This window comes from Heloderma suspectum, chromosome 3 (assembly GCF_057233095.1).
Source record: "Heloderma suspectum isolate Gila_16-S chromosome 3, 16-S_ref, whole genome shotgun sequence".
NCBI lineage: Eukaryota > Metazoa > Chordata > Lepidosauria > Squamata > Helodermatidae > Heloderma > Heloderma suspectum.
Window position 1 is genome coordinate 240,883,420 of NC_139460.1, and position 26,773 is coordinate 240,910,192.

Here is a 26,773-nt window from a genome sequence, read left to right on the forward strand (position 1 = left end):
CCACATGAAAACCAGACAGCACTCTACAGCATAAACAAACATTATTCTTGCTACATTTTGGGACAAAAATCAAACACATGCCAGAAAATGTATTCCAAAGAAGCTGAGTTATGTCTTAATTGTGTACTCCGCTTCCAAGGCCACACTGATGAATTAGGACACATCTGCACGGTAACAGTCTGTGCTCCTAGCTGGACTAAAGTGAATTAGAACAGAAGGAAGCTTCTCCCTGGAAAAGGCAAGTACCTTTTGCCTGGGAATAACCCCATGTTGAGGAGGCAGCCATGCAGAGTGCGTAGCCTGCGCTCATCTCACAAAAATCATTTGCCATTCATGCTGGAAGTCCTTTTTTGCATGTGGACTGGAGAGCATTGTAGGAGCGTATTCAGCTCCTAAAACAAGGAAAGTGCAGCCATGCCCTTAGCCCAACCATCTGAATAGATTAATTCCACGTGAACAATAGTTTTCCCATTTTTTTCCCTAGCTTTGCATACTGGTGAACTGTTTTCTTAGTGTGGAAATCTGGTAACAATTTGTCAAGTGTACAACCCAACATGTCCAAGAGCAGAAGAATTGGAGTTATATGCATGGAAACATACCGTTTTATTCGCCTTTCTTCAACATGTGCATGGCAATATTGAGCCCATGTCGGTATGCCAACTGTGTGTTTCTATCCCATCCAACTGCCTCCCTTCCCAGCAGGGCAACAATCAAAAGGGAAAGCCCCAGATAATTGGTTCCGCCCATTTGGTCCTGGAATTTACATGCACACAACTCACATTATGAGAAAGTGACTGTTATACGTTTGAGGAAGCATATGAAAGGGGCCCTTGTTTTACTTCATAGCTCAATTTTTTAGTCTTGCTGAAGAACTTTTGAGTTATGCTGACTTGCAATAAGGGTTTGGCCCTTTCTGATGACCAGTACTAAAAGGATCTTCACAAGAGGTGACTGCAAAACCACTACAGGACAAAATGTACTGAATTTATCCCAATACTGAAATGCTAAGCATATTTATATGGATGAAACTTTTAATGATATCAATGAGGCTTACTTCAATTATACTTTTGGGATGTAAGCATTTGTATTTCTTTTAAAGTCCATTGTTTTCTGTAAACCTAGTTCTTTCCAAAGAAGAATATTTGCGTATTGGCCAGATAACAGGTATCTGCAATACCTTGCTCATCATTGACTTACCTGAGTATCTATTTTTATTAGTGCAATATCTGATTTCTCATCGATATCTTTAATTTTAGCTTCATATGTCACACCATTCTTCAGCTCCACTTTTACTCTGTTCTTGTTGGTAACCACATGGGCATTTGTAACTATCAATCCATCTTCGGAAACAACGAAGCCAGAACCACTGGCAACAGGAACTTCCCTCTTTGAAAAAGGCAGTCTAAAAGACAGGGAATTTCAAGTCAAGAAGCAAAGTAGTTTCTGAAGATGGCGTTAAATGCAAAGACAATCTGCTTCTTTGACCTTTTTATACTGCCAAGATGTATTCAGTTTTGTGGTACCTTAGGTATATAGGACTTTCACAACACATACATTACTGCATTATTATTTCTTAAGCTAGCCACTATTTTAAAAAACATAATATACACTATTATTCATATATTAAAAATAATGTTATCCTCAGAAGCAGCTTCTATTATCCTCAGAAGCAGCTTCTATAGACAACCATGTTTTTCACAGCAGCACACAAAATCCACAGTCACTAGGAAAATAATAAAATTCGGATCTCTGGTTTACTTGCGAAACAATTCAATGTGAACAACAGCTGGTGCTATCTTCTCTACCACATCTGCAATAAAGTTGTATTTGTGCCGCAAACTATTGGGATCTTCCTGACCTGAGGAATGAAACAGAAAACACTTGTCATAAGTTATCAACAAGATAGCATAAAAAGTTGCAAAATTAAGAACAAAGGGTTGTGGCCTATCAAGATCAAAAATAAAGCCCAGGAGGTCAGTATTTTGTTGTTGAGGTAATATTTTAAAAGATCACTCCAATAACAAGCAATTGATAGCACTTTATTGCAAAGATTATTCAGCTTCTATCTCCCCACAGACCTCCCCACACCCCGCACCTTCCAAATGCGCCACTGCGTATATGAAGCTGCCACCAAGGCACCTTCTTCTGTGGCTTCGTAATGCAAATCTAAACCTGCACTGGTCAGAAATGCCTTTTTATTCTAAATAACACTTCTCCATGCATTCTTTCCAAAATCATAATAACCATACGGAGGACATCTTCACCTAGGTAGGCAGAGGAGTTCTAAGCACAACTCTGTCACTTATCTGACCTTGGAGAGTCACTTCACCTCTGTATCTGCTGTTCTCACCTACCCCACGGAAGGACCATGTACACAGTCTAACGTGATTGCATCCCAGATTCAGTCGACGACCTTACTAGTTATTCTAATATAAAATATGTTTAATACATCCTTAACATTAAGTATAGTTAGCTACACAAGTCCACAAATGTCCATCTGGCTATCTAGCCAGCCATTATTTGTCACTGCCACCCCTCTCATCCCCTGAGTCTTCTGGCATGCACAGAGCCCTGGGGAGAGAGATCAGGACATCTCTTATTTGTATGGGGTATGGAGAAGGTAAGAAACAGCAGGACTCCTGGTGTTTCTTACCTGTTCAAAAATTGCAGTGGAAATGAGACCTCCAGGTGGTACCAGGTGTCCTACTCAACAGAGGGCTCTGAATACCCACTCCTGGTAAGGAGATTTGTGGATTCCTAGTATGTTATGTATCGCTATGCCCCACAGTAATATTCTACAACCACTTCAAGAAAGCAAAGTTTTATAGGTCCCAGGGGGAAAAATAATCAGAGCTCCCAAAGGTTTAACAATGAACTTCCCCCTTCCCACAGATGGCCCAGTTCCTTCTTGAAATGGCTGCCACCACTCAGGATGATTCTGGTCCATTTTACTTAGAATTGACAGAGGCCTTAAACACAACCTCTCTCGTTTTCTCATGAAGGATATAACATAAACCAAGGATGGTCATTTTTTCTAGCAGGGGGATGAACAGGAACAAACCCATAATCCCATAAATTGCAAGTTCCTAACGATCAAATATACTGAAACACGTTAAGAAAAGACTACGCAAGAACTGTCAATGCTAGGGTTAAAGCTCCAGTTCATCAATGTACATAATCGCTAATCCAGTTTGTGACCCACATTTCAGGAGATTAGTTACCCTTTCCTTATCCTGTCTAGAAGCTGTCGCAACACATGAGATTCCCCCCGGTATTAAAACCACAACATCCTAAAGAGAAATATAGTTGCTTCGATATAGTTAAAGGATTAAATAGATTAGGACTATTCTAACCTGGTATACCATTTCTAGTGTTAAATTTAATGCAAAGAGAGGGCATGAAAGAGACACTCCTTGATTACAGTTCTACTCAATATAGAGACATAGATATAGCAACCTGAACGTACAGTTCATTTAAGCAGCATAATGCACCGGTTTGCACTGCTGTAAAGTGATCATTCACCTAGGCAGTGGGGCAGAGTAACAAACCAGACTATTCCTCCCCCCGCCACCACCTTATTTTTAGAAATGTCCACTCCTATGGGGCAAAGCCATGGGATTTCTAAGTAGCAGCTAACATCAGGCCATGAAACTTCACACAACCGTAACTTCAGAATTCATGTAACGGCAAAAAATCAGACCTATCAGAGAATTCAAGGAGCAGCTTCCGTACAGCATCTATTCCATGCGATTCAAGTGTGCACTGGAAACTTACGGTGCCTTTGTAATATCTACATATTTAGAAATAAACACACTGAGCATATTAGAATACAAGAGACTCCTATAAGCAATCAGTACAACTGCTAATCCTGCAGAGATTCCCAAAGAACAATGTGTGCACCACACTAACGTTACATTTCAGCTACCTCAAGCCAAAACATACAGCTTTCTGACTGCTTTTCTCCAGGTCCAAATTAAAACCTGCCCCAAATGCTTCTTTTCTGCCATGGAGGCAGACTACTGGCCCCAGAACTTACAGCAAAGGGAGATGGTCCAGTTAAAGATGATCTCCCAACCACTGGCTCCCAGTGAGGAATTAACACTGTCACCCCTGATCATTAGCAAGTGACCAGCTTAACAAATAAACTAACTCACTAGCCACTATAATACATTTAGTTAGGACTGAATTATATGTATAATTACATTAATCTTTGTCCCATGTTAATCATGATAACTAAATGAAACCTCCAGGTTCAGATCACTGTACTTTGGGGAGACAGGGCAGGACTGTTGCCTTCCTGCCCTGCTCTTGGGCTTCCGTGAAGTGTCTGGCTGGCCACTGTCTAGAAACGGGATGCTTTTATCCAGCAGGGCTCTTCCTGTGTTCTTGCATAAAGTTTCTTGTTGTTGTATAACACAAGTTTGCAACAGATGTTGAAAAAACAGTTCTAATGGAAAACATCTTACTTCTACATAAACAGATCACCAGGCCTTTTATAACGGAACTCTGTCAACAGTTAAGAAACAAGCCAAAAATGCATCACACTCTTGAGTTCCTCACTGAAGACAAATGAGAGGACCTCACAATTTTGCAAGCTATTTCACAGATGTGGCATTATGTAGCATCAGGAGACAGCACTTTCCCAGTCTCTGTCCCAGTATGGAAAAAGATGTTATTGCTGCATGCCACTGCCCAACTCACTTCTCAAAGGGCTGGATGTATTGTACCTGATCTTATCTGATATTGGAAGCTAAGCAGGGTCAGCCCTGGTTAGTACTTGGATGGGAAACCGCCTTGGAATCAGGCTTCCTGCACTGAGCAGGGGGTTGGACTCAATGGTCTTATAGGCCCCTTCCAACCCTATGGTTTTATGATCCTATGATCCTGGTACCTGCCCTTGCTCTCTGTCAGCCTTGATCTGAGGGAAGAAGGAGAAGGAAAAACTTGCAAAAGCCCAGGGGCACTTTTTAGCAGTTGTCCATAGCAATTCTGCCCAACCTTTTTCGCATTCCCAGATGTTAATTAAGGAGTCCTTATCCTGGCCTACGGTCACAAATACGTAGTTGAAATAACCTCCTTTGGCGATCTCATGAGACATCTTATCAGCATTGGTAACCTGGGCATCTTACTTTGCCCACATTTAACTTTCAAGTTAAAGTTTGCCAAAACCACTCTTCAGGCCCTTACATAAACATGCACACATTACAGGTGAATCCCGTGTCTCCTTAAAGATAAACAGATTTATTATGGTATTAGCTTTCATGGACAATAAATGCTAATCTTTAGGGTTACACAATACACTTTACTATTATTGATGCAACAGATTAAGAAGGTCACCCTTCTGGAATCTCTGGTACTGGCACTGCTTGTATGCAGATCATCATCATCATCAATACAATGCTTTAGTGTTCAAATCATTTTGCATGTTTTATCTCAATACAATCCTTACAATCCAGTAAGGTGGGTCAGTATGATCTCATGTTACTAGGGGGTGGGAAGCATTGAGGTTGACAAGACAATGGCTTGCCTAAGGCCACAATGAGTTCAGGGCAAAGGCAATATTGGAACCAGGAACCTCCTGATTCAGTGCTTATAGCACAAACCTGTGTCCACTCAGAAGTAAATCCCACTGAGTTCAATGGTGTTTACCCCCAGGTAAGGCGAATACGACTGCAGTCTTAGGGTGCCATCCTACTGATTGCGCACCTGATGACTGGAAGCCCCCGAACTCAGAGGTTTACAATCATCCAATGCAGGGTGGGAGGAGCAGCGGAGGCAATCTTTGCCTCCCCATCCTCAGACCCTGCGTATTTCGCTATACATGCTTTATAGTGGTGCTTCACAGGGGGAGGGAAGGAGGCTGGAAGAGACTCAGGATAACTTGTATCCTGGCCTCTCTGGCCTCCTCCCCTCCCCACCGACCAGAACCCACGCCTTTCCCCCTCTCCAAGGTCGATTTTCCAACCTCAGAGTGCAGCCAGTGTGGTTCTTTCCGCACCAGCTCTGAGAGGGCAGAGGAGGAGGGGTTGGATCTCCAACTTCCCATTCTGGGGCTGGAGCACTGTCTCCAACTTCCTGGGGAGAGGGGGGAATCCCCAGTATCTTATGGTCCCTCAGACAATGTCTAAGGGCGATAGGATTGGGCACTTAGTCTCTTAACTACCAGAACAGTTCTTGAGGATGCACATTTACTGGCCAGCACATGGGTAAGAGACAGCTTTCTCTTGAACTCCATGTTGGAAGTGGGAGAGAGCTATTTAAAAAGGCTGTGCATGTGCAATGCAAACACCTGAGAGGAACATCAAGAGTACTTGAAACTCTACTATTCAAAGTCAGAAATTAAGGATATAGTCTTTAGGATCAGGACTCAGTTTCTAATAATGCCACCATTTTGGGAGGTTAGGTGGTTGTTGCCCTGTTAATCACAAACAAACAAAAAGAAGAAAGTAGGTACAGCAAAACACATTTCTTCTGGTATATTACAGATAGTGAGAACCATCTGGTTTTTACAGTTACCCTACAGCTCTTTTCCAAACACAATGAGCACAATGAACTAAACACGGCTTTTTCACACAATGTGAAGAATGATCATATTGAGGGTGCTTTATCTGGGAATAGAGTTCTGCAGGCACGAACCTACACCTTTGCACAACGTTTTTGCAAGATGTCGATACCAAAGAAATCTGTGACACTCTTTATTTATTTATTTATTTATTTATCTTTATTTAAAATTAGTAAGAAGAGGTTTTATGAGATCCATTGTTATTGGGTACTTTGCATCTTCTGAAGCTGAAATTCCCAAGAATGCCTTCATGCCAAGCAATTATCAGACAGCACCAATGCCTATGTGTTTTTATATGGATGCCTGTACAAATGGAGCACTGTTTTACAGTGCAGATATAATCTGTTTTTACTATAGTACATTCCAGAAAGGGGGGGGGGTGATTCTAAGAGCTATTTGAGGGAGCCCAAGTATGGATCCATAACTAGACGGATTTTTGAGATGTTTTTCCTTGAACTGCAGATCGCTTTGCTGTATTAAAAATTACCATTTCAAGTCACCTCAGTTTCAACAACTGTGGATAGCTGCTGTCTAAGAAACATAGTGCAAAGTCCCACAGGACAGAATTAATTAGGAGTTTCTTCAGATGTTGACCTCCGTAGACCTTACAAGCGCAGAGAAAAACTTTAAAAGGCAGTAACCTGCTGCAATACAGAGGCAGTTCCAGTGAACAGTTCTTGAAGACAAGAATATCCTTCCATTCATGCACAACAACCAAGCTGAGAAGCTATGAAGCTGGAGGGAGGGGGCAGGAAAGAGCGTATTTCATTTATGTACGTCTTCAGAGTGAAACTGCTGCCAAGACTTTGCTGCACCACTGGAAGGGGAAAGCTAACACTGGCACTCCTTTTCATGCTTATTTTTAAAATTATATATCTCTTCGTATTAGTTACATTTCTCATGAAAGGGCACAGGTCAGGTCAGGTTTTTGAAAAGAAAGAAATAATGACAGTGTTTGTAAAGCAAGAGCAATTATTCAAATGCAAATGTTGGCCTCCTTTTAAACATTTTTGTTTTATTTAATTGTTCTTAACTAGTTTTATTGCTCTTTGTCTCAATATTTTTATTGGTCTGTGAGTGCAATAAACAATTCGTTCATTAACTATTTAAATGCAAATTAGGATGTTTCACCAAGGGCATAAAAATCTGTAGGAAAAGTTGGTTAAACATAATTATTTAGGAATCAATTGATATATGTGCCAGAGTTATTGGGCGGTATTAACAACCTATATAGAAACACAGATGGAAGCAATAAATCTTGTATATCTATATGAATATGAAAATAGTTTGAATTCTGTATGGGTAATAAGAGCAAACGGGCTTTCAATCTTACAGTGGACACACGTGCTCTGCTACTGGGAAGCTTTTTCTAATGTACTTTTTGACAGATTGGGGAATACTAACCCACCTCCTTGTAATCAGTGCTCAGTCGCTGGTTAAATAGGCTGTGCTGAAAGCTAATGAAGCCTTTTCATATCTTTCAGGATCATTTTGATTCTTTACAGTTTGCTGGGGGGTGGGGTGAAAGTTTTTAAGCATTTTAAGCATTTAAAAAAGTTTTAAGGCTCTACGCAATCCTAGTCCATTTTTCCAGAGGCAGTGAGCAAGTGGCATTATCTAGAGTTTTAGTTATGCTTGGGGAGCTCCAAGCAGCATATCCTTCACTTAGGGAAGCCTTCTGCAATACAGTACAAGAACCACTGGTCTGCAGGATTAAGAGAAGGTTTAATACAAAGCTTCCTGTTTGACTTGAATACAATTTGCAGCAGAGAGCATATGCAGTCTCAGTACAGTCTCATACAGTCTGCACGGTTAGCAGGTTCTTTCTATATTTCCTCGGAAGTATGCAGACATATCATTTCTTTCCTGAGATAAATAAAAAGAAAGTTCATCATTGTACTGAGTTCTCTCTTTATACTTGAAGCTTAACTCAGTTAGCGGAAGCCTTGTCAACAGATATATAACAGAGCAGATCTTAGAATTTCCAAATCATTGTGTCAATAACGTTTATGGGTAAGATCTATGCCTCTGTGCAATGTGACACATAGGCTTGGGGTCTATGAATTAATCTGGCTCTACAGAAAAATTATTCCCTCAGGAAGTAAATTTGCTATACTCAGAAGAGGGATGACAAAATGAGCATGCTTTTGGCAAAACAAGGTTTCATTATCAAGCATTATTTTCAAGTACAGGCTTGCAACGAAATACAAGGTAATTCCACTTAAGGTTTTATGGTTCATTTCCTCAAAGATATAACAAGGAAACAGCAATGCTCACCTATCTTAAAGGGAAGAATGGAATAATGGACACAAATTTGTTAGTATTCCATGCAACATAATGGGAATAGTCTGACATTGTTTTTGCCTGTTAAATAAAGTCAATAGTACTCAATAATAGAACCCTTACATAACACAATGACATTGTAAGACACAATTCCTAAGAATCTTTGCATCATGAATTCTCCAGGTAGAAAAAAAAAGAAATATTCTTATCCATAAATGTCAACTTTTAGGTTTGTTTTTTTAACTAATCTGATTATGAACATTTGGACAACCCCATGCAGACTGATGATTTTCTTATTTTCATTGATATAGTGTGGAAACAAAATGGGATGGCACATTCTCTTTAAAGATAAGTATTTCTTCTCCTTATTCACATAAACATACATTCTACTTTATCTGTACTTTCTGTATCTGTACTCTTCTTTATGAGAAGTAACTCCCAGTGTGGTCAATGAGGCTAAGCTTCCATTCATCACTTTACAGGAATATCAGGGGAAGGAAAAAGGAAAGCCTGGACAGGACGGGGAGGCTTTCTTATTGGTTGAGCAGCCCCTGCTTGTCTGATGCCATTTACTCCAATCCCCCCACCCCACTGAGAAGTATGTTCTGTGAAGCAACTTATAATGGAGCAGTGCACTCACTCATGGAGCCCTGCGAGGATCAAAGCACACCAAAGCTGATTCTTTGAAAAAATCCAGGTAAGCCTCCCTTCACTTCTCCTTCCATTGTTGTGGAGACAGGGCCCTGATTAAGAATTTATGCCTGTTATTGGAAACCAAAAATCCCAAATAACTAAAGAATAGTCAGTTCTTTTATCACCATATAAGATAAATGCCCTGGATGGTAATGTTTTAAAGTGTGGCTCAAATTTTCTTTTCAATACTGCCTACCCATCTGGTTTAGTCTCAGCAGAAAAACATACTGCACTTCAAATGTGAAAATATACATACTTTTTTCCAGGGCTACAATTCCATGTAGGAAATTGTCATGGGTGATACAGCCCTGAGTCAGGACTTGAACCTGGGATTCACAGTCCCTAGTCCAGTCTCTGGCTAGACTGACTCTTTTTAATTTTTTAAAAATAAAGAATACAGTCATGATGTTGGCTCCTTAAATCTTCAGGAAGGAATAGCTTGGTTTTAAACAGGAAGTCTTCTCCTTGCTAAATTGTAAACCACAGACAGTGGTGTATGAATCAGCCAACCATCCTCACAACTACAGTGACTGCTGCTGCTACAAAACACCTTCAAGAAAAGAAATACAACACTTCCTGCTAAAGAAAGTCTAAGAGTTTAAAGTAGGCATTGACAATTTCAGGAGTTCTAGGTCCTATTCTCAGTTGTGAGTGGTATTTAACCACAATTTCTCAAGGCTACTTTAAAAAAGTGATTATAATATTTCACACGACAAGGCTGATCAGGGGCTTAATCAAAACCACAGAGGAAGGAAGCTGTCCTTAAAATTACCAAATATTATCCATGGGCAGCACTTTACATTAGCTCCATCAAAGCTGTCTGAAAGTTACATCAGTGGAAATATGTAAGAGGCATTTATTGATCTTCAAAATCAATGAGGGAAAAAGCTTTCTGATGAGACAGGAAGGGAAATAAACTAGGGAGTCCAGTGCCAAAAGACTAAAATAACCCAGGGCTTGCTAGATGATGAAAAATGATGGGCCTTTCTACAGTAGATGGGCTCCAGAATCAAGTGACCTGCCTTGCTCTATTCTAAACAAACCTACAAAAGGTTCTGCTCAGAAGCCTGAAATGCAATATATGGATCAGTCCTCAGGCATTAATGCTTTAAGAAAACAGGAAGCTGATATTATGAGAATACTGATATGGACTGGACTAGGAACAAAAGGAAACCTGCATCCAATAGAAGGTTATGAAGAATATAAACTGGGAAAATACAGAAACTAATCCAGGCGGATGTAGACAGAACGTGGCACTTCCTTAACAGTGTTTAAGGCAGGGATTGCATGCTCCTTCTCCCCTCTTCATCACCTATTCTTCCCATAAGGCTTATGGATTCTTAAGGGTTATATTTTGGCATTTGTTAACCACAGTTAACACTTGTCAGATTTTTCTCTTAACCAGGATTTCGAACTGGCTTCAAACCCGGATTAAGAACCGACTCTAGTTAGTCTTAACCATGGTTAGCAGTGCCAACCTAACCCTTAACCCATCTCTCAAGAGGGGAGGCTGTGGAGGATGGAAGTTCAGAATCCTTCAGCCTGTTCCCTATCCTTACTGGTTAGGCACTTTATATCTACGCTAGCCCAATCTTCATTTTTGAATCCTGTAGTCCAGGGGTGGGGAACCTCTGGCCCTCCAAATGTTATTAGACCACCACTCACTGGCCATGCTGACTGGGGTTGATGGGAGCTGGAATCCAATGCCATCAGAAGGCCATAGGTTTCCCACCCTACTGTAGTGAGAGATGCAGATAAGGCGAGCCTGGACAGATGCAGTAATTCCTCTCTGCTTTGGATGTGCTACAGTCCTAAAATGTTTTCTCTTGGGGTACTTTCAGGAGCTTGAATTTTACAGAGGCTTACAGAAGTAGAAATTAAATATGTCTTCAAATATACAGTGTGCTTTGTTCCTAAAATAGAGCTGTCAGTATTACAGGAGGACACTAGCTCAGTTCACATGCAACCCTAAACCATTGTTTGGCATGAACCAGCCACTCACGGGCAGACTCCCTCCTCATCTCATGCAACGTGATTCCTTCTCTCTCTTCCTGCGTGTTGGCAAACCATTATTTGCTTGATTCACATATAATGGCAACCTATGGTTTGTTGACAACAGGAATGGAGGAAGGCGGTCACAGAACTGTATAGGGAGGTGGAACTTACGACCCCAAGGCATATTTATATAGTCTGAACCAAGCCATGGAGACAATTAACATTAATTCTTTATTTAAAATGTAAAGAGCAATCCTACCTGTCTGTGTGAAGAGCTCCAATGTTAGAGCCTCCAAGACAGCCAAAGCCCCGATAGCATGATGCAAGCAGGGAGGAAGAGACGCGTTTGATTAGGGGTTTTTTTTTCACTTCCTCATCTGTTCTTTTCTCTTTTTTTAACTGTTTCCCAAATTACTTACGTCAGCTCCAGGGCTGGTGTACATTCCTTCAGAGGACGAGATCCGATTCAAGGTTGGATCTCTGCCTCTGAGGGCGGACATCTCTCTGCCCTCAAAGGGGGAGATCTGAAAAAATCAAATGGCCCCTGGTACACCCTCCCCAGGACCACAGGATTACAGCCTTATTCTCCAATTTTATCTACTATAATTTGAAAGGGATACCTCTTACTTGCCTCTATCAATTAACTGAAAATGTAACAGGTAAAGCCTGACTGATTGATTTTTGCTTCCACTGTAAATGGCTGGGATACACAGCTACCTGACAATAAAATGATCAGAGGAAAATAGGACAGCATTATAATGAAAATGTGAACTCATATTTGAACTTTATTTAAATTTTTGACATTTATCTCTTGGGAAACAGGATGCAACTATTCCATTTAGTGAGATGTCCTAGTGAAAGAGAACATTTGATGAGTGTTAATATTAGGTATAGCAGAGATCGTTGCTGTAGGGATAAAGAGCCAGTTGTCTCTGTGGAAATTCTCAATAAATAAATTAAATAGCCTGCTGGACTAAAATCCTGAAATACCAACAGAGTAATGGAAAAGTCAGTTCTTATATTGCATTAAAGCTTCGTACAGAGTCAGATTTTAAGGCAACAGCTCCCTGCAAACTAAGGTTTCATAGTGGTTTTATCATTTAAATTTAGCTTTACAACAACTGGCTACAGAACTGTGGTAATCTAGATACCTGTTTCAAATCCAAAACCCCAGTTATAATATCTTCTTCCTAGAATCAAGTTAGCACATTTAAACCCTACTTTCAGCCATGTATTTTTCCTAAATATGGCATTATAAGCTTTTTGTAGTAATTCAGTAAGTCTGTGTAACAGAAAGGGACATCAAATATTCAATCAAAACATTTTAAATTCTGTATCTGAATGACTAATAATTACCCACCAATCCCAAGGCTACATATAAAATTAGAAATCAATATAAAATGTACCTTCATCTGATTTGAGCCTGAGTAGGAAAAAACAGGACTAGAGTTAATTGTAACTTGCTTGTTCCATTGGTTTCAATGGATACAAATATATGACCACATTGGCATGTGTTGAAGAGTTAATCTGTGTTGCATTTGTAACATCTGTTGGTTTTCTTTAATTTGTCAGAGTTTACTTAGAACGTGGGCGGGGACTCTCCGGCTTGTAAACTGCATGCCAGCCACCGATTCTCCCCATCTGACCAAAGGCCTCCCTTTCTCTTCGTCACCACCACCCTCGCCCCCCACTGCAGCAATTAAGCTTGAAAAAAAGCCTTCCATTGGCTTCAATGGAAGACTTTTCCCAAGCCTAATTCCAATGCCAAGAGGCGATTTGGGTTACAGGGGTGGGTCACAGCTGGGGAGGAATGGGTTAACCCTCTTCACGTGTTACTCCACAGACACACCCAATCCCTCTGTGCTGCAGTTAGGCAACTTATGGAAGCAACTGTACACCTGCTCATAGTACTATCCATTTTCCTCTTGATAAATATCTGGCAAAGCTCCTGATCATCCCAAATTTCTTAGTGGAATTTCCCTTTCTGTCCTGACATTTCATCGCTGCAATTATTCCATGGCCAGAGGCATATAGCTGCCTCTGCCATACAAAGTAGAATTTAAATTACTATGATTTCTCTTATTTCCTGCAGCAATTTCATATTTTTCCCCTCTCTTGCTTTCAAAACAGTTAGCGAATGTTTCACATTCCATCCTGAGATTAGTTTCTTCTATCCTAGCGGGGGAAGTGGTTTCTCAGATGTGGCCATGGTGGCTGCCTGTCATAACCAAGGACTATTTGTGTGGCCAGCATCAGCAAGCCCTTAACTCTTTTCCTGTACAAATCAATAGACATGCATTTCCTTTGCTGACTTGTGTGGAACAAGAGAAGAGATTGTGTTATTGGGATTTTCTCCCTCACTCCCCCCCACCCCATGCTCCACCTACAATCCTATGGTTCCCTGAGTTTGGAATGGAGGTGGCAAGCATTTTCCTACACAGTTTTCCTGACTGTTGCCTCTTCCTTTACTCCTTAGGAGACAAAGGAGTGATGCTCTTCATTGAATTGTACAGAACAGAGCGACAGACCCTAGAGACAACTGAGATCTGTATTAACATGTTCATGTTACCTATATTAGGAAGCAAAACTAAAAGGAAGTGCCACGTTATTTTTGAGCACACGTGGAATACTGTGTACAGTTCTGGTCACTGCACCTCAAAAAGGGTATTATGGGGATGCAAAAGGGGCAAGAAAGGGCAACCAAAATGATCAAGGGACTGGAGCAACTCCCCTATGAGGAAAGGTTACAATGTCTGGGACTCTTTATTTTAGAAGAAATGGTGAGGGAGACATGACAAAGATGGACAAAATTATACATGGTGTGGAGAAAGTGGATAGGAGGAAAACTTCTTCTTCTCCCATAATACTAGAACCTGAGGTCATCCCATGTACCTGAAAGGAAGTACTTCTTCACAAGGCGCTACCACAAGATGTAGTGATGATGACCAACTTGGATGGCTTTAAAAGGGATTACACAAACTCATGGAGGACAAGGCTATCAATGGCTACTAGTCATGAGGGGTGTATATTCAGGATCAGTGGCAATATGCCTTCAAATACCAGTTGCTGAGGAACACAAGCAAGAGCGTACTGTTACACTCATGTCCTGCTTGTGGCTTCCCATAGGCATTCTGGCTGGCTACTGTGCTGACAGAATGCTGGACTGGGTAGGCTTTTGGTCTGATCTAGTATGGCTCTTCTCATGTTCTTATATTCTTATTTGATTAAGGGGCAGAAGGGGTCAATAAAGCACACTTTATAGGATTGAAATGTTATATTCAAAACAAATTCAAAGCTTTACTTGGAAAATATTTTTTATTGGTGTTAAGTATAAATATTTTAAGACATGCTGGATTGCACATAACGAGAGCTCATTGATTAAACAACCCATGGGCTGTTGTGCATGAGGAGAGAGCAAGTGTACATCCTAAAACACGCCAGTTACTTCCACTTTTAACAACCTACAGTTCGCCTGTTCGTAAATTGTTGAGCCTGACAGGCAAACCCAGAACTGGGTTGTTTAGGGCCTAAACAACCCAGCAGTTAACCCTATAACAAACCATGGGTTAACTGCTGAGTTGTTTAGTCCTTAAACAATCCAGTGCTCCAGGTTCACACACTGCACTCAACAACCTACCAACAGTCGTTGAATAAAAATGAAAAATATAAATTTATAAATTTTTATAAAAAATAAAAATAGCGGGCACACAGAAGTCAGCAGGCTTGCTCTCTCCTACTTGATCCCAACAGCTCATGGGTTGTTCGAACCATGGGCTGTCATTACATGTGAACCAGGTCATAAACCAATAGCATGCACTTCCCTTACAGTTTAAATTTTATGGGGTAAAATTAAAGACACTGAAAAGTGTTTACATACTAATTTTAATTAACTGAGTTCCATCTCAGAACAGGGCTTTCTCATCTCCCCCCTTCCCTCTGCAGCTCCCTGCACAATCCCCAAAACCCATCCCTGAAGACTGAGGGATCCTCTGGAATAGCACAGCTGCATGCGGCATATGGGGTACAGAAGAAAGGAGAAATTGCTGAAACCTTCCATTGGCCCAACTACACCTTGCGATCTAAGCCACAGTTATGTGGGGTAGGGGGAGGTAACTGCAACTTTGGAACTGTCCAGCATGATTAGCATTGTATCAATTTATTATGCCCCTAATTAATTTTACGAAATTGCATTTTTACCTCACATCACTGCTTCAGCGCTGTATTTGTAAAGAACGGTATATCTTTTTATATATAAGAGTCTCAGATTTTGCTAGAGTGAAAATATCCCTAGGATGGCTGCTTCAAGGGTGCACCTGGCACAGTACGTGGAGTCTACCTTCAAGTGCTCCTATGTGCCAAAGCTTCACTGGTTTTCTAAACTCACCTGAGCACAGTTCAAGGGGCTGGTTTTATCATACAAACTTTCAGTTGGATTGGATTCAAAGTATCTAACAGACATCCTCCTTCCTGTCCTCTTTTGCATTCTCCATGAAAATGTCCTCTTCATTATCCCATCGGCAGGCCAAGTTCATACAACAAGAGTAGGCACACAGCATTCTTAACATTCTTCCATTGGAGGCTTGCCAGAGCTCAAGCTGCTTTCAGAAAAAAGATCTTTTACAGCGACAAACCATCCCAAGGTGGGATTTTAATGTTTTTAGATTTCTGTGCCATATTAACAATAGTTTTTCTTTTTGAAAATACTTTTTATTCTACTTTTTATCTTTATAAATGAAATAAACAGTACCAACAACCTAGTAATTATCTACAGTTTCCAACAATATAGTATTCTTAGGAGGACACAGCAATAACGAAAAAGGAAGAGAAAAAAAAAACAGAAGGAGGAAAAGGAAGAAGAAAGAAAAAGAAAAAAATATTAAAAAGTTACTTAAAATGATTACATTTAAACTCCATTACACACAAACTTCAAATATCATTCTACTTAAAAGTTATACCTCTAACATTGCCAATATTACAATTCAGTACAGCATAGATAATCAACCTTACATTTCAATATCATATCATCAGTCTTATAGCAAGGGAGCAAGCCTACAATTCATTTCCAATAATCATACATTGCCCTTCAGTTAACATATAATAGTAAAGCTTAACAATTTAACCAGCCAAAAATATTACTAATCGAAGTCTCATATAGTTTTTCAAGTACAGTTATATGTTCCAGGCAAGCTGATCAGCTGGCCACTAAAGTGTTGGCAGGTATATCAGGACACAAGGAACACTATGTTCGCATGTAACGACAACCCATGGATTACCTCCCCCCCAACAGTAAAAAAAAAAAAAAAGAGAGAGAGAGAGGATTAAACAACCCATGGGCTGTCGTGCAGGAAAGAGCAGGCATGCTGCCTGCAACCCATTAGCCACTTCTGCTCTTAATCATCCACCTATGATCAGCCAGGTCATAGGTTGTTGACCGGGACGTGCAAACCTGGAATGCTGGATTGTTCAGGGGCGGAACAAGCCAGCAGTTAACCTAGTAACAAACGATGGAAGTAGCAGGCATGTGAGAGGCAGCACTAACTCTCCCCCGTTCATCCCAGGCAGCCCATGGGTTGTTTAACCCATGGGCTATCATTACATGCAAACCAAGTATGTCCCAGAAATAGTGTCTTTGGGAAAGCCCATTTCTCCCTGCAATACAGGTGGCTGTCCCACTGGACTGGAGCAGTGTAAATCAACAGAACAAGCAGGGCAGGCTTCCTCAACTTAGTCCCCTCCAGAAGTTTTGGACTACAGCTTCTAGCACTCCTGACCATTGGTCATGCTGGCAGGAGCTGGTGGGCACCAGGTTGGGGAAGGCTGAACCAGGGGAACACCCAATACTCATACAGTTGTCTGTGACACACTGATTGGATAGGGGCAAAAAAGCACCTCATCCTACTAGTCCACTTAAGTGCTTACAAAACCTGAAAGGGGGTGAGAATTGTAAAAATACAAATAGTGCACTCTCTCAGATCTAAAATAACATACACCTTGGGTTGGATCCAATCGTAGTCATATTTAGAGTAGACCCACTGAAATAAATGGGACTTATGACTAATTTAAGTCCCACTGATTTCAGTGAATCTACTCTTAGTCTGGCTAAGTCTGGATCCAACCCACTGGACTTCCAGAAATTATGGAATGACTTGTTTATTGAGGTCATTTTATTATTCCTCATAAGTTTAAACTCAACTGCACCAACACTTTTATCTGCAGTATTGGTTTTGCTGCATCAGGGATGAAATCTGCTTTTCCAGCCTCTCCCTTTTGTTCCTACTGACATGCAGACAGAGCATCAGCCAGAGGAAATGCAAGCGTATGCTGGTTCTCCAAACACTCCTAAATATCTCATGTTCAAAACACACACATTACAGTCAAGGGAAGAAGGTAGTAAAGGAAACATAAGGATGTCTGAGACCCGGAATGGAAGCCCAGGAACTATGTAACCAGGTCAAAAACTAGGCAAAAACTATCCCACATGACTCCCAGGCATCCCCCAACTAACAAGAGCAGATTTTCAGGGGGCACAGCATGCTGCAGAGCAAATGGGAAGGCAGGAAAACCCTGTTCCATTAACGTGAACTTTGTTCTATTCACAAAGAAAAATGAGAACCCCAACCATTTATTTTATCCAATCTTATCCAGGAAGGGTTAACCTGTAAAATAATGTGTGTGGACTATTTTGAGCACTTAGAGCAGGGTCCCCAATGCAGCGCCCATGGGACCCTCCAATGATGCCCACAAAGCTCTCCCACTTCCTGCCACCGTCACAAAAAATATTTTTTAATGAAAACCTTGAAAAATGTTAAGAGCACCAGGTACTCCTGCCTGTTACTGAACTTGCTGCAGATCAGCTGCTCATGGGCAGGCAGAGAAACAGAGTTGCTTTCTTGCCCCTCTCAATTTTCTATCCACACAGACTTTTCCTCTTTAGTCTCTATCCCCGCACTCCCAGTCTCTAGCCTCACTGTTTCTTTCCCCATGACCTCTTTCCTCGCTATTTATCTCCCTGTCCCATTTCTAGCCTTTTTCTATCTTTCTCTCCCTTTCTAGCCTTGCTCTTTCTCTCCCCTCTATCCCTTTGCCTTGCAATTTCTCCCACCTGCCCTCCTGCTTGCTTCACTATTCCCCTCTCTTCACCTCTTTAGCTCACTGTTTCTCCCCCTCCTAGCCTCTAGCCTTGCTCTTTCTCTACCTTTGCCTTCCTGCTTCCCCACTCCCAGCTTCACTATTTCTCTCCCTCTACCGCTTAGAGCCTTGCTATTTGCCCCTCCCAGCCTCTAGCCTCACTATTTATCTCCCTACAAGCACCTCTTTATCTCACTTTTGATGAGTTAGGCCCCCTATGGCAATCTTTATGTGACCAGACATATCTTCCATGGGAGGCATTTTGTGGTGGTACCCACAGCAGTTTCTCAAATGTGCCCACAGGTCCAAAAAGGTTGGGGGTCCTTGTGCTCGATAACCCAGGCTTGTAAATAACTAGTCCTCTGCGATGAGTAAGAAGTGCTCCTGGATGAGCAAGTAGGAAAGATTTTGTAAATTGGGGGAGAATCTGGCCATTGAAGTGTCACACACCTATGGGTAGGAAACACAGAAAAAAACAAAACCTATAGGCTAGTAACTTTTGTAGACTTATTTGTAAGACTGAGAAGAAAACGAAGGGGGAAATTCAGTCACACTCCTGCATGCAGCAATCTGTGTGTGCAGCTTACTGTGCATAAGGGTAGAGGTGTTATGGGAGTCTCTACATCTATGTGAGAAGGGATGGTTTCACAAAGGGCCTGAAGTGTCCCCTAAGTTTGCATTTTGTTAAGATCTTCTCATGAGGTCTAGATGAAGGTTCCCCTTAGAAGGTCTGTTTAGCAGGCACTCAAGACAAATTATTTTTAAATGTTTGTAGGGTTTTATGAAACTTGTGAAAACATGAGTATTTCAGCAAGCATTGGCAGGTATAGATTGAGGCTTCCAGTTCATATAAAGTTTTTGATAGGGCTACTAGGGATTATGCTGTTGCATTTTAGTGGTTTTTCAGCTTTTTATTATTGCTGTTATGTTATATGTTTTTATTAGTCTTTGCCAATTTATTGATGGTAGGCAACTCTGTGCATTTTTGTGGGAAAACAGTATATGTGTTTAAAGTAGTATATTATTACAATAAGTCATAAACACAAGACTGTTTTAAATAAGTATGCTTCTACATTGGATAGAAATTTTCATTAAGATTTTACATTTCCCACTGATAATTTTCCTGGAGAAGAAGGCAAATGTTAGTCTTTCTTCAGTAATTATAAGAGTGTAAACTTAGTGAGCTTAAAACAGACATCTAGGAGCAAAATCTGTATTACCGTGATACTCAAACCCAGTGAACATTTATTATTGTTAGCTACCTTGAGCACCATGTTCTTGATGGAAAGGAGGAGTATAAATCAGATAAATAAAGATTTTACAAAGAATAGCTTTGAGAGTACACCACTGCATAATAAACAGAATTATAAACAGAAATATTTGTGACTACTTATGTCTCACAGATTAGGGCAATCTGGCAATGAATGCTTTAATTTTTTTGCTGACATTAGCTGATAGAGGCATTCTTCCCAATTGGTTACAACACAATTCTTAAACTGGGAAAAAACAAAAACAAAAATGGCATTCCACTTTTCAACTAGGGCACAAAGAAAATGTTTCTGAACAGTTAGACACATACAAAGATTGTTATTTTTCTTCCTGAAGTGCAACATTGCAAGATATCTTTAGTTGCAGCACATACTGATTGTACCATGAACTGTGGAGATGATAGCGAAATTTTATAAAGGTTGCAGCTGCATCCATTCTGAAACTATTAGGATTTTTTTTAAAAATCAGACAAATCTCAAGAGCACAATCATCTGAATCATTAATACATGACTAATGTTTGAGAAACCAAGCCATGTTCTAGCTGGCATATAACCCTGAACAGTAACTGATAAACACAAGGTCAGTCCAACCTCATCCTTCAAAATACTGCACAGTTGTTACAACACGGACAGCTTAATGTTATACATGTTTACTTTTAAGAAAGTCCCACTTATAAGAAAGACCCATTGAATTTATTGGGCTTTACTCACAGTAATTTGCATAGATAGGAGTTGAGACTGAAAGAGATGGGATTTGTACTAATGGTGCAGCCTAAGGACTAAATGCTGAACTCTAATCACTTAAGAACTGCTGTTACGAAACCTCCATTCAAACATAGCACCCAGTTTTACAAATATGGAGAAGCACCAGCTGTATGTTAATCCATTCATGAAGAAATGGCACAAGATGCAAATCCTTTATCTGCATAGCTTGCAGGAACCAAGGCCAGTACTTGTTCTTAGGTGGGGAACACTCATCTCTTTGTTTTCAACTGTTGTATGCGAATTTAGTTACTTTCATTTCAATATCAATACTGAAATAATTTCAAATTGTCATAGGATCACTTAAGAAACTCTAACAGGGGGTTCTGTGCAAATTAATAAAGGTCTTCATATTCCAGTTCATTTCTGTAATTAGCTGTTATAAATTAAAACAGTAAAATGAAGGCCACCTTGAAATTCATTTATTTCCCACATTTGTACCTCACCCTTCCCCCAAGAAGCTCAGGATGGTATACACTGGGTCATTTCATTTTATCTTCTCAACAGCCCTGTGAGGTAGGTTAGGCCTGTTGTTGTTTATTCGTTCAGTCGCTTCCGACTCTTCGTGACTTCATGGACCAGCCCACGCCAGAGCTTCCTGTCCGCCGTCACCACCCGCAGCTCCCCCAAGGTCGATAATGGTAATTTTCCTAATGGTGGGATCCCATGCGCCTCTATTCAAAAGTAAGCCCCACTGAGTTCAATATGGCCCACTTCCAAGTATGAATTAGAAAAACAACCCAAGGCTATTCAGTGAGCTTCATGGCTGATCAGGATTTGAACCTAGGTCTTACCCCATGCATCATGCTTAGCCTCACTGCCATTTCTCCACATTGATTAGCTTGATTTCTCCATACTTTTTCATTAGCTTTATTAAACTTGCAAAATGCTGTCCACTCTCAAGCAAAACGTACCATGCCAAACTGATAATGTGCAGATTTTGATGAGATGGATTTTAGGATTGCCAGAAATTGGCTCATGGGCTTGTAACACCCATTCAGCAATCATTCATTCTCCTGAAGGTGCTAATGTTGCATTTCTGATTACATTTTCCATGACATCACTTGACTCAAGGGCTTCTTGTCAAAAAGCTCTTCAAAGCAATTTTGATTAAGCATTTCAGCTACTTCTACTTCATGGGGCCACATAAAGTCACTTCCCCCATCATTTTCATAATACAAAATATTTAAATATTGTAAGGACAACACAAAAAGTAAACCTCAAAATTATAATGAGAAATAATGGGTTGTAGTCATTCTACAAACCACTTAAATTCTCTTCCATAGCCGCTTTAATGTTTTCCTGTATATACTAAAGAAATAATCTCAAGAAAGGACACGAATGCCGTATAGTCCTAATGTGTAAAGAACAGACTATCCCAACATTAAAATAGTACTTTCTCTTCCTTTAATAAATTGTGGTTCCAAGACTTCCTTTTTTAGAGGAAGTGCCCGCTCCCATACCCGCTATCCCAATGTCTGCCAGATGTTTGTTTGACCTTTCAGTCACATTCTTATAGGTGTGGAGGTACTTTACAAGTTACTCAAGAGTCTATGTGCATTCCAGACCACATAGTTTATAGTTCTAGAATCCCAGAGTTAAACTTCTTAAGGCTGTCCAATGAACTGTTCATTGCATGCACTGCTGGATGGTCCGACAGTTATCAAATAGCATGCATGTACCCAGATTCCTGGGGCCACGGTGGCTTAGTGGTTAAGACGCTGAACTGCAGACTGGAAGGTCGGCAGGTCAGCAGTTCGAGACCCAAGTGCTGCGTGACGGAGTGAGCTCCCGTCTTCAGTCCCAGCTTCTGCCAACCTAGCAGTTCGAAAGCAAGAAATTGCAAGTAGATAAATAGGTGCCGCCTCGGCGGGAAAGGTGACAGCGTTCCGTGCACCTCGGTGTTCAGTCATGCCGGCCACATGACCACGGAAGCGTCTTCGGACAGCACTGGCTCTTTGGCTTTGAAATGGGGATGAGCACCGCACCCTAGAGTCGGACACGACTGGTTGGGGACACCTTTACCCAGATTCCATTATGAACATTTACTCACAAGCTATAGAACTTCTGATGCAAGTAGACAAGACAGTGGCAGCAGGGGGGGGGGGGCGGGGGTTGCTTTAAAGTGCAGCAAGGGTGGACAGAAAGGAAACTTCCCCCTCCCCTGCCATGCTTCTCTATTCCAAACCACTCTTTTAGCCATTTTTCTCCTAGTAGGGGTTATGAAGCCCCACCAGGAGAAAAACAGGTAAAAATGAATTTCAGATGGGAAAAGGTGGGGAGGGGAAAGGATTCAGGCCTCCCTTCTTACCTACTCATCTTGAATAATAAGTCACCCAAGTTCACCCCACCACTTTATAAGAATTCTGCAAGCTGAGTTCTGCACATATGTTTGCCACCATCACATCTACTTTGGCCTTTGCTCCCATATGTGCCTAAGACTGCAGCCATGCAGCCTGATCCTATGCATGTTCACTCAAAAGTTAGACCCTGTGTTCACTGGGAATCATTCCTAGGTATATGTGCAGAGGATTGCAGCCTTAAGCAGATATCAGGTGAGAGACTAGTAAGGGAAGAACTCTTGTTGATTCGTCAGTCATGCTCTTAAAAAAGAAAATATGTATCTCTAGGAAAATATTAGCTAGAGACAAAGCAGATGTTAAACAGCAGACAGGTAACAGTCTCCCAACTTCGGGTGTTACTGGGTTGTTGTTGTTTATTAAAAAGCAGTCATTGGACTCTGCAAATTTGAGCGGCAGAGAGGGGACTGCTTAACTGTTTCCCCTTTGGCTGCTTTGCTCTTCAAAGCTGCACCCCCGGTTTGCTTTCCAGCCCTAGAAGAAATATACCAGTACATGTATCTGTTGTCCTGAAAATGGAAAAGAAGCTCGGAGGCGGAATTTCAGGTGGGAAATAGCTAGCGCAAAAAGGGTTAAGCAGCCCCTCGCATGTCATTTTTCTGCCCAAACCTGCAGCCTCCCAGGGCTGCTTTTGATTTTTTTAAAAATTTTTTACAGATGACTGCAGTGTCATTTGGCCCTTCTCTTGAGGTCAGACAAAATTCAAGTGGAAAGAATAGAAAACTAGAACATTTCCCCCATTCAACTCAGTGGGACTTACTTCTGAGTAGACATACATAGGATTGTGCCATAAATATTCAGGTGTCTAATATCAATGTATGAAAATGTAATGGCATCACACACAATATGACCCATCTCCATGTCACGCTTAGCTGTTTCATAACGTTATATTCAGCCCATTTAGTAACAGCATTAGGATGCTGCAAAGTAAAACAGGGAGAGAGAAAATGCTTACATCTATTAGGGAGCAGTATGCTTTGCTTTTCAAAAAAACAGCAGAAATATGTCTTTTTCCCCCTTGGCACCAGTCTCTTTCACACTCCCATGGATACCAGCTCCCCATCCTATCTCACTCAGGAATCCAGCAAAGAATAGAGAATTCCCAACAGATTACCTTTCAAGGAACCTACCCAGGAACTGACTCTTCCATTCTCATCTCACCCCATGCCCATCTCTTCCCCTTGCCTAGGGTCAAGCTGAGATATCCTCTAACTACCCACACGTCAGTTTCCATAACCCCCAATTTCAACTTAGTACCTTCCCATTCAATCCAATCCACACCCTCTTCACACACACCATCCTTCACCCCAGTCTGCTTTTTATTGTCTCCTTACTCAAATAGATCCATCTAGCATGCCTGCCTCCCCGCCCCCACCCCTTCCTCAAGCATTCTGACTAATTTTCTCCTCCTCCCCATCATGTCTTCAACTATTATTTACATTTTGGAAAAGAAAATGAGGATGGTATGAACTCTCCAAGGTATTGGCAGGGGATTAGGATTCTTAATCAGCTGAACAGCAGACTGCATGCTCCTAGACACGGAGCTTTATATGCCCCCCTGCCTCAACCCACTGCTATTATAATCCAGGTGCAACACACAAAAGAGGTGGATGCTGAAGCAGGGGACTTGTAACCCAAGAAGCCTCCTGGGTTACTAAGCAGATGACTAGGAAGCCAATACCTTGGAGGCCTTGTACTTTTGGAGGGAGCAAAGGCAATGCAAGGGTGGGGGAGGGAGAGCCAGATCTGGCTAATGTTTTATCCCAGTGGTGAGCAGACTTGTGGGATGTACTGCTTTTTACTAGGACCCTGAGGTCCGCCAAGGTGCACTTTTTTGCCAGGTGCAAAAAAAAGAGAAAAAGATGGTCCTTGAGTTTTTTTTTTTTAATCCAAAATCCACAGTTAGGCAATACCTTTATTAGAACAACCAAAATGCCACAAGAGCTTTCAAGTTCTGCAGGCTAGGTGGTATAAGAGGTGGTATAAGGCTACATGGTGTAAGAGGCAGGGGATGAGGGAAGAAACAGAAAAGTTCAAAAATTAGGACAGATCTTGTGGCTGCGAGGTGCAAAATAGTGGGCTCTGGCAGGCAGACATATGCTGTGAATTAAGGAAAAGGGTGCCTCTGAGCAGATGCTCAGCCTAGGAATTTGGGACGGGCACCACAACCAAGCTCACAACTCCTTTCATGCCGAAATCTACCACTGGTTTTCACCCAAGCATTCTTTTTCAGCAACCTAATTTGTGGGCGGAGAAAGCTTTTTTTTAATTGCTGTTATTGTTATATAACTGGGACTCACTCAGAAAACCCTGGGACCTACTGCAAATTTACCAATAGATCCTTATCTACCTTCTGCCCACCGGTTTTATCCTTAGACCGGGTTTTCGACAATCAAGCCGGTCCTTGTCAAATAATGGAGTTTTTAAGCATTTCTGACCATGTGCAGAGGTGTATTTTACAAATGACTGGACCCCACCCCAAGGTAGTCTGGGATGAAGCCGTAGCTCCGTGGCAGAGCACAAGCTCCGCATGCCAAAAGTCCCAGGTTCAATCTCCAATATCGCCCAAGTAGGGCTTGGAAAAGGCGCCACCAGAATCGCAGGGAACCGTTGCACGCTCAGTGTAGCAGGCAACACCGAGCAAGACGCACCCACGATCTGGCTCGGCAGAAGGCAGCTTCCCACGTTCAATCAACGGTTCGTCTTATCGGGTGCCACTTCCAAGGAGAATCGAGCCCGCGGGCCCCTCTCTGCCGAGAAATGCCCTCCTGCCTCCGTTCCGGCAACTCTTTCCCCTTTCCCCACCGGAGGATCCGAAGCCGCCACCGCGGTCTTTCCTCACGCCCCTTTCCCCACTAGCGGCTTACCCTGACCACAGGCGCCCCTCTGGATGGCGATGACGGACGGCTGGCGCTGGCCCTCCGAGCGCCGGCTGGCAGCCCGCAGCTGGCACAGGTTGCCGTAGCTCCTTCCGTCGTTGCCGCACACGGGCTCGTTGCTGGCGCACACGCAGCGGCCGCCCTTGGCCCGCTTGCGCACGGTGGCCGAGGCCGCCACGCCAGAGCCGCCGGGCGACAGGACGCACAGCAGCCCTTCGGCGCACGACGGCTCCCCGGCCGGGGGCCCGCCGCAAGGCTCGCCCTCCTCCGCGGCGCAAGCCGGGCAGCAGCCGCAGGAGTCCAGCGCCTCCCCGCTCCCCGCGCACTCGGCGGGCAGCTCCGGGCAGCGCGCGCGATCGCAGCGCTCGGGACACGGGCGCTCCTCATGTCGCCGGCCGAAGAACTGAGCCGAGCCGCCGGGGAGGCGCAGCAGGAACAGGCAGGAGCAGCTGAGCGCCAAAGGCCACAGGGGCGCCCTCATGTCTCCCTCGGAAGGCGGGAAACGTCCGGCGAGCGAGACACGCGCGGTGTGCAAACGCTGAAGGGGGAGCGGAGGGTTTCCTCGCGCGCGGGGCGGAGGCGGGCGCTGGAGGAGCTGCAGCGAGAGCTCGGCCGGGCCTGGCTCGCCAAAGCGCGCGGACAGAACCCGGGGTGGGGAAGAGCCGCTTTTAAGCGGCGCCTGCCTGGGGAGGGCAGAGGAGCTGGTGTGCGCGTGGAGAGCGGCCCGTCGGTTTGCGGCGGCGCTGCCTGGGAGGGGACTTGGCGGAGTTACACCTTCGCCGGAGCGAGAAAGGAAGCGCGTCTCGGCGCCCGGTGGGGCACGCAGCCGCCGCGAGCCGTAAA

The 26,773-nt window shown here is 42.5% G+C and overlaps 1 protein-coding gene across 1 annotated transcript in view; it reads right to left on the bottom strand.

The window, feature by feature from the left end:
* The window catches only part of HTRA1 (HtrA serine peptidase 1), a 62,137-nt gene extending 35,674 nt beyond the window's left edge, over positions 1-26,463 (bottom strand). The window contains exons 1-3 of the mRNA XM_084846005.1: positions 25,919-26,463; positions 1,759-1,858; positions 1,198-1,402 (exon numbers count right to left, since the gene is read on the bottom strand). Of these exons, the coding sequence (XP_084702131.1) occupies positions 1,198-1,402; positions 1,759-1,858; positions 25,919-26,411 (798 nt within the window). The 5' untranslated portion in view covers positions 26,412-26,463. The remainder of the gene's footprint in view (positions 1-1,197; positions 1,403-1,758; positions 1,859-25,918) is intronic.
* Between the last annotated feature and the right edge of the window lie 310 nt (positions 26,464-26,773).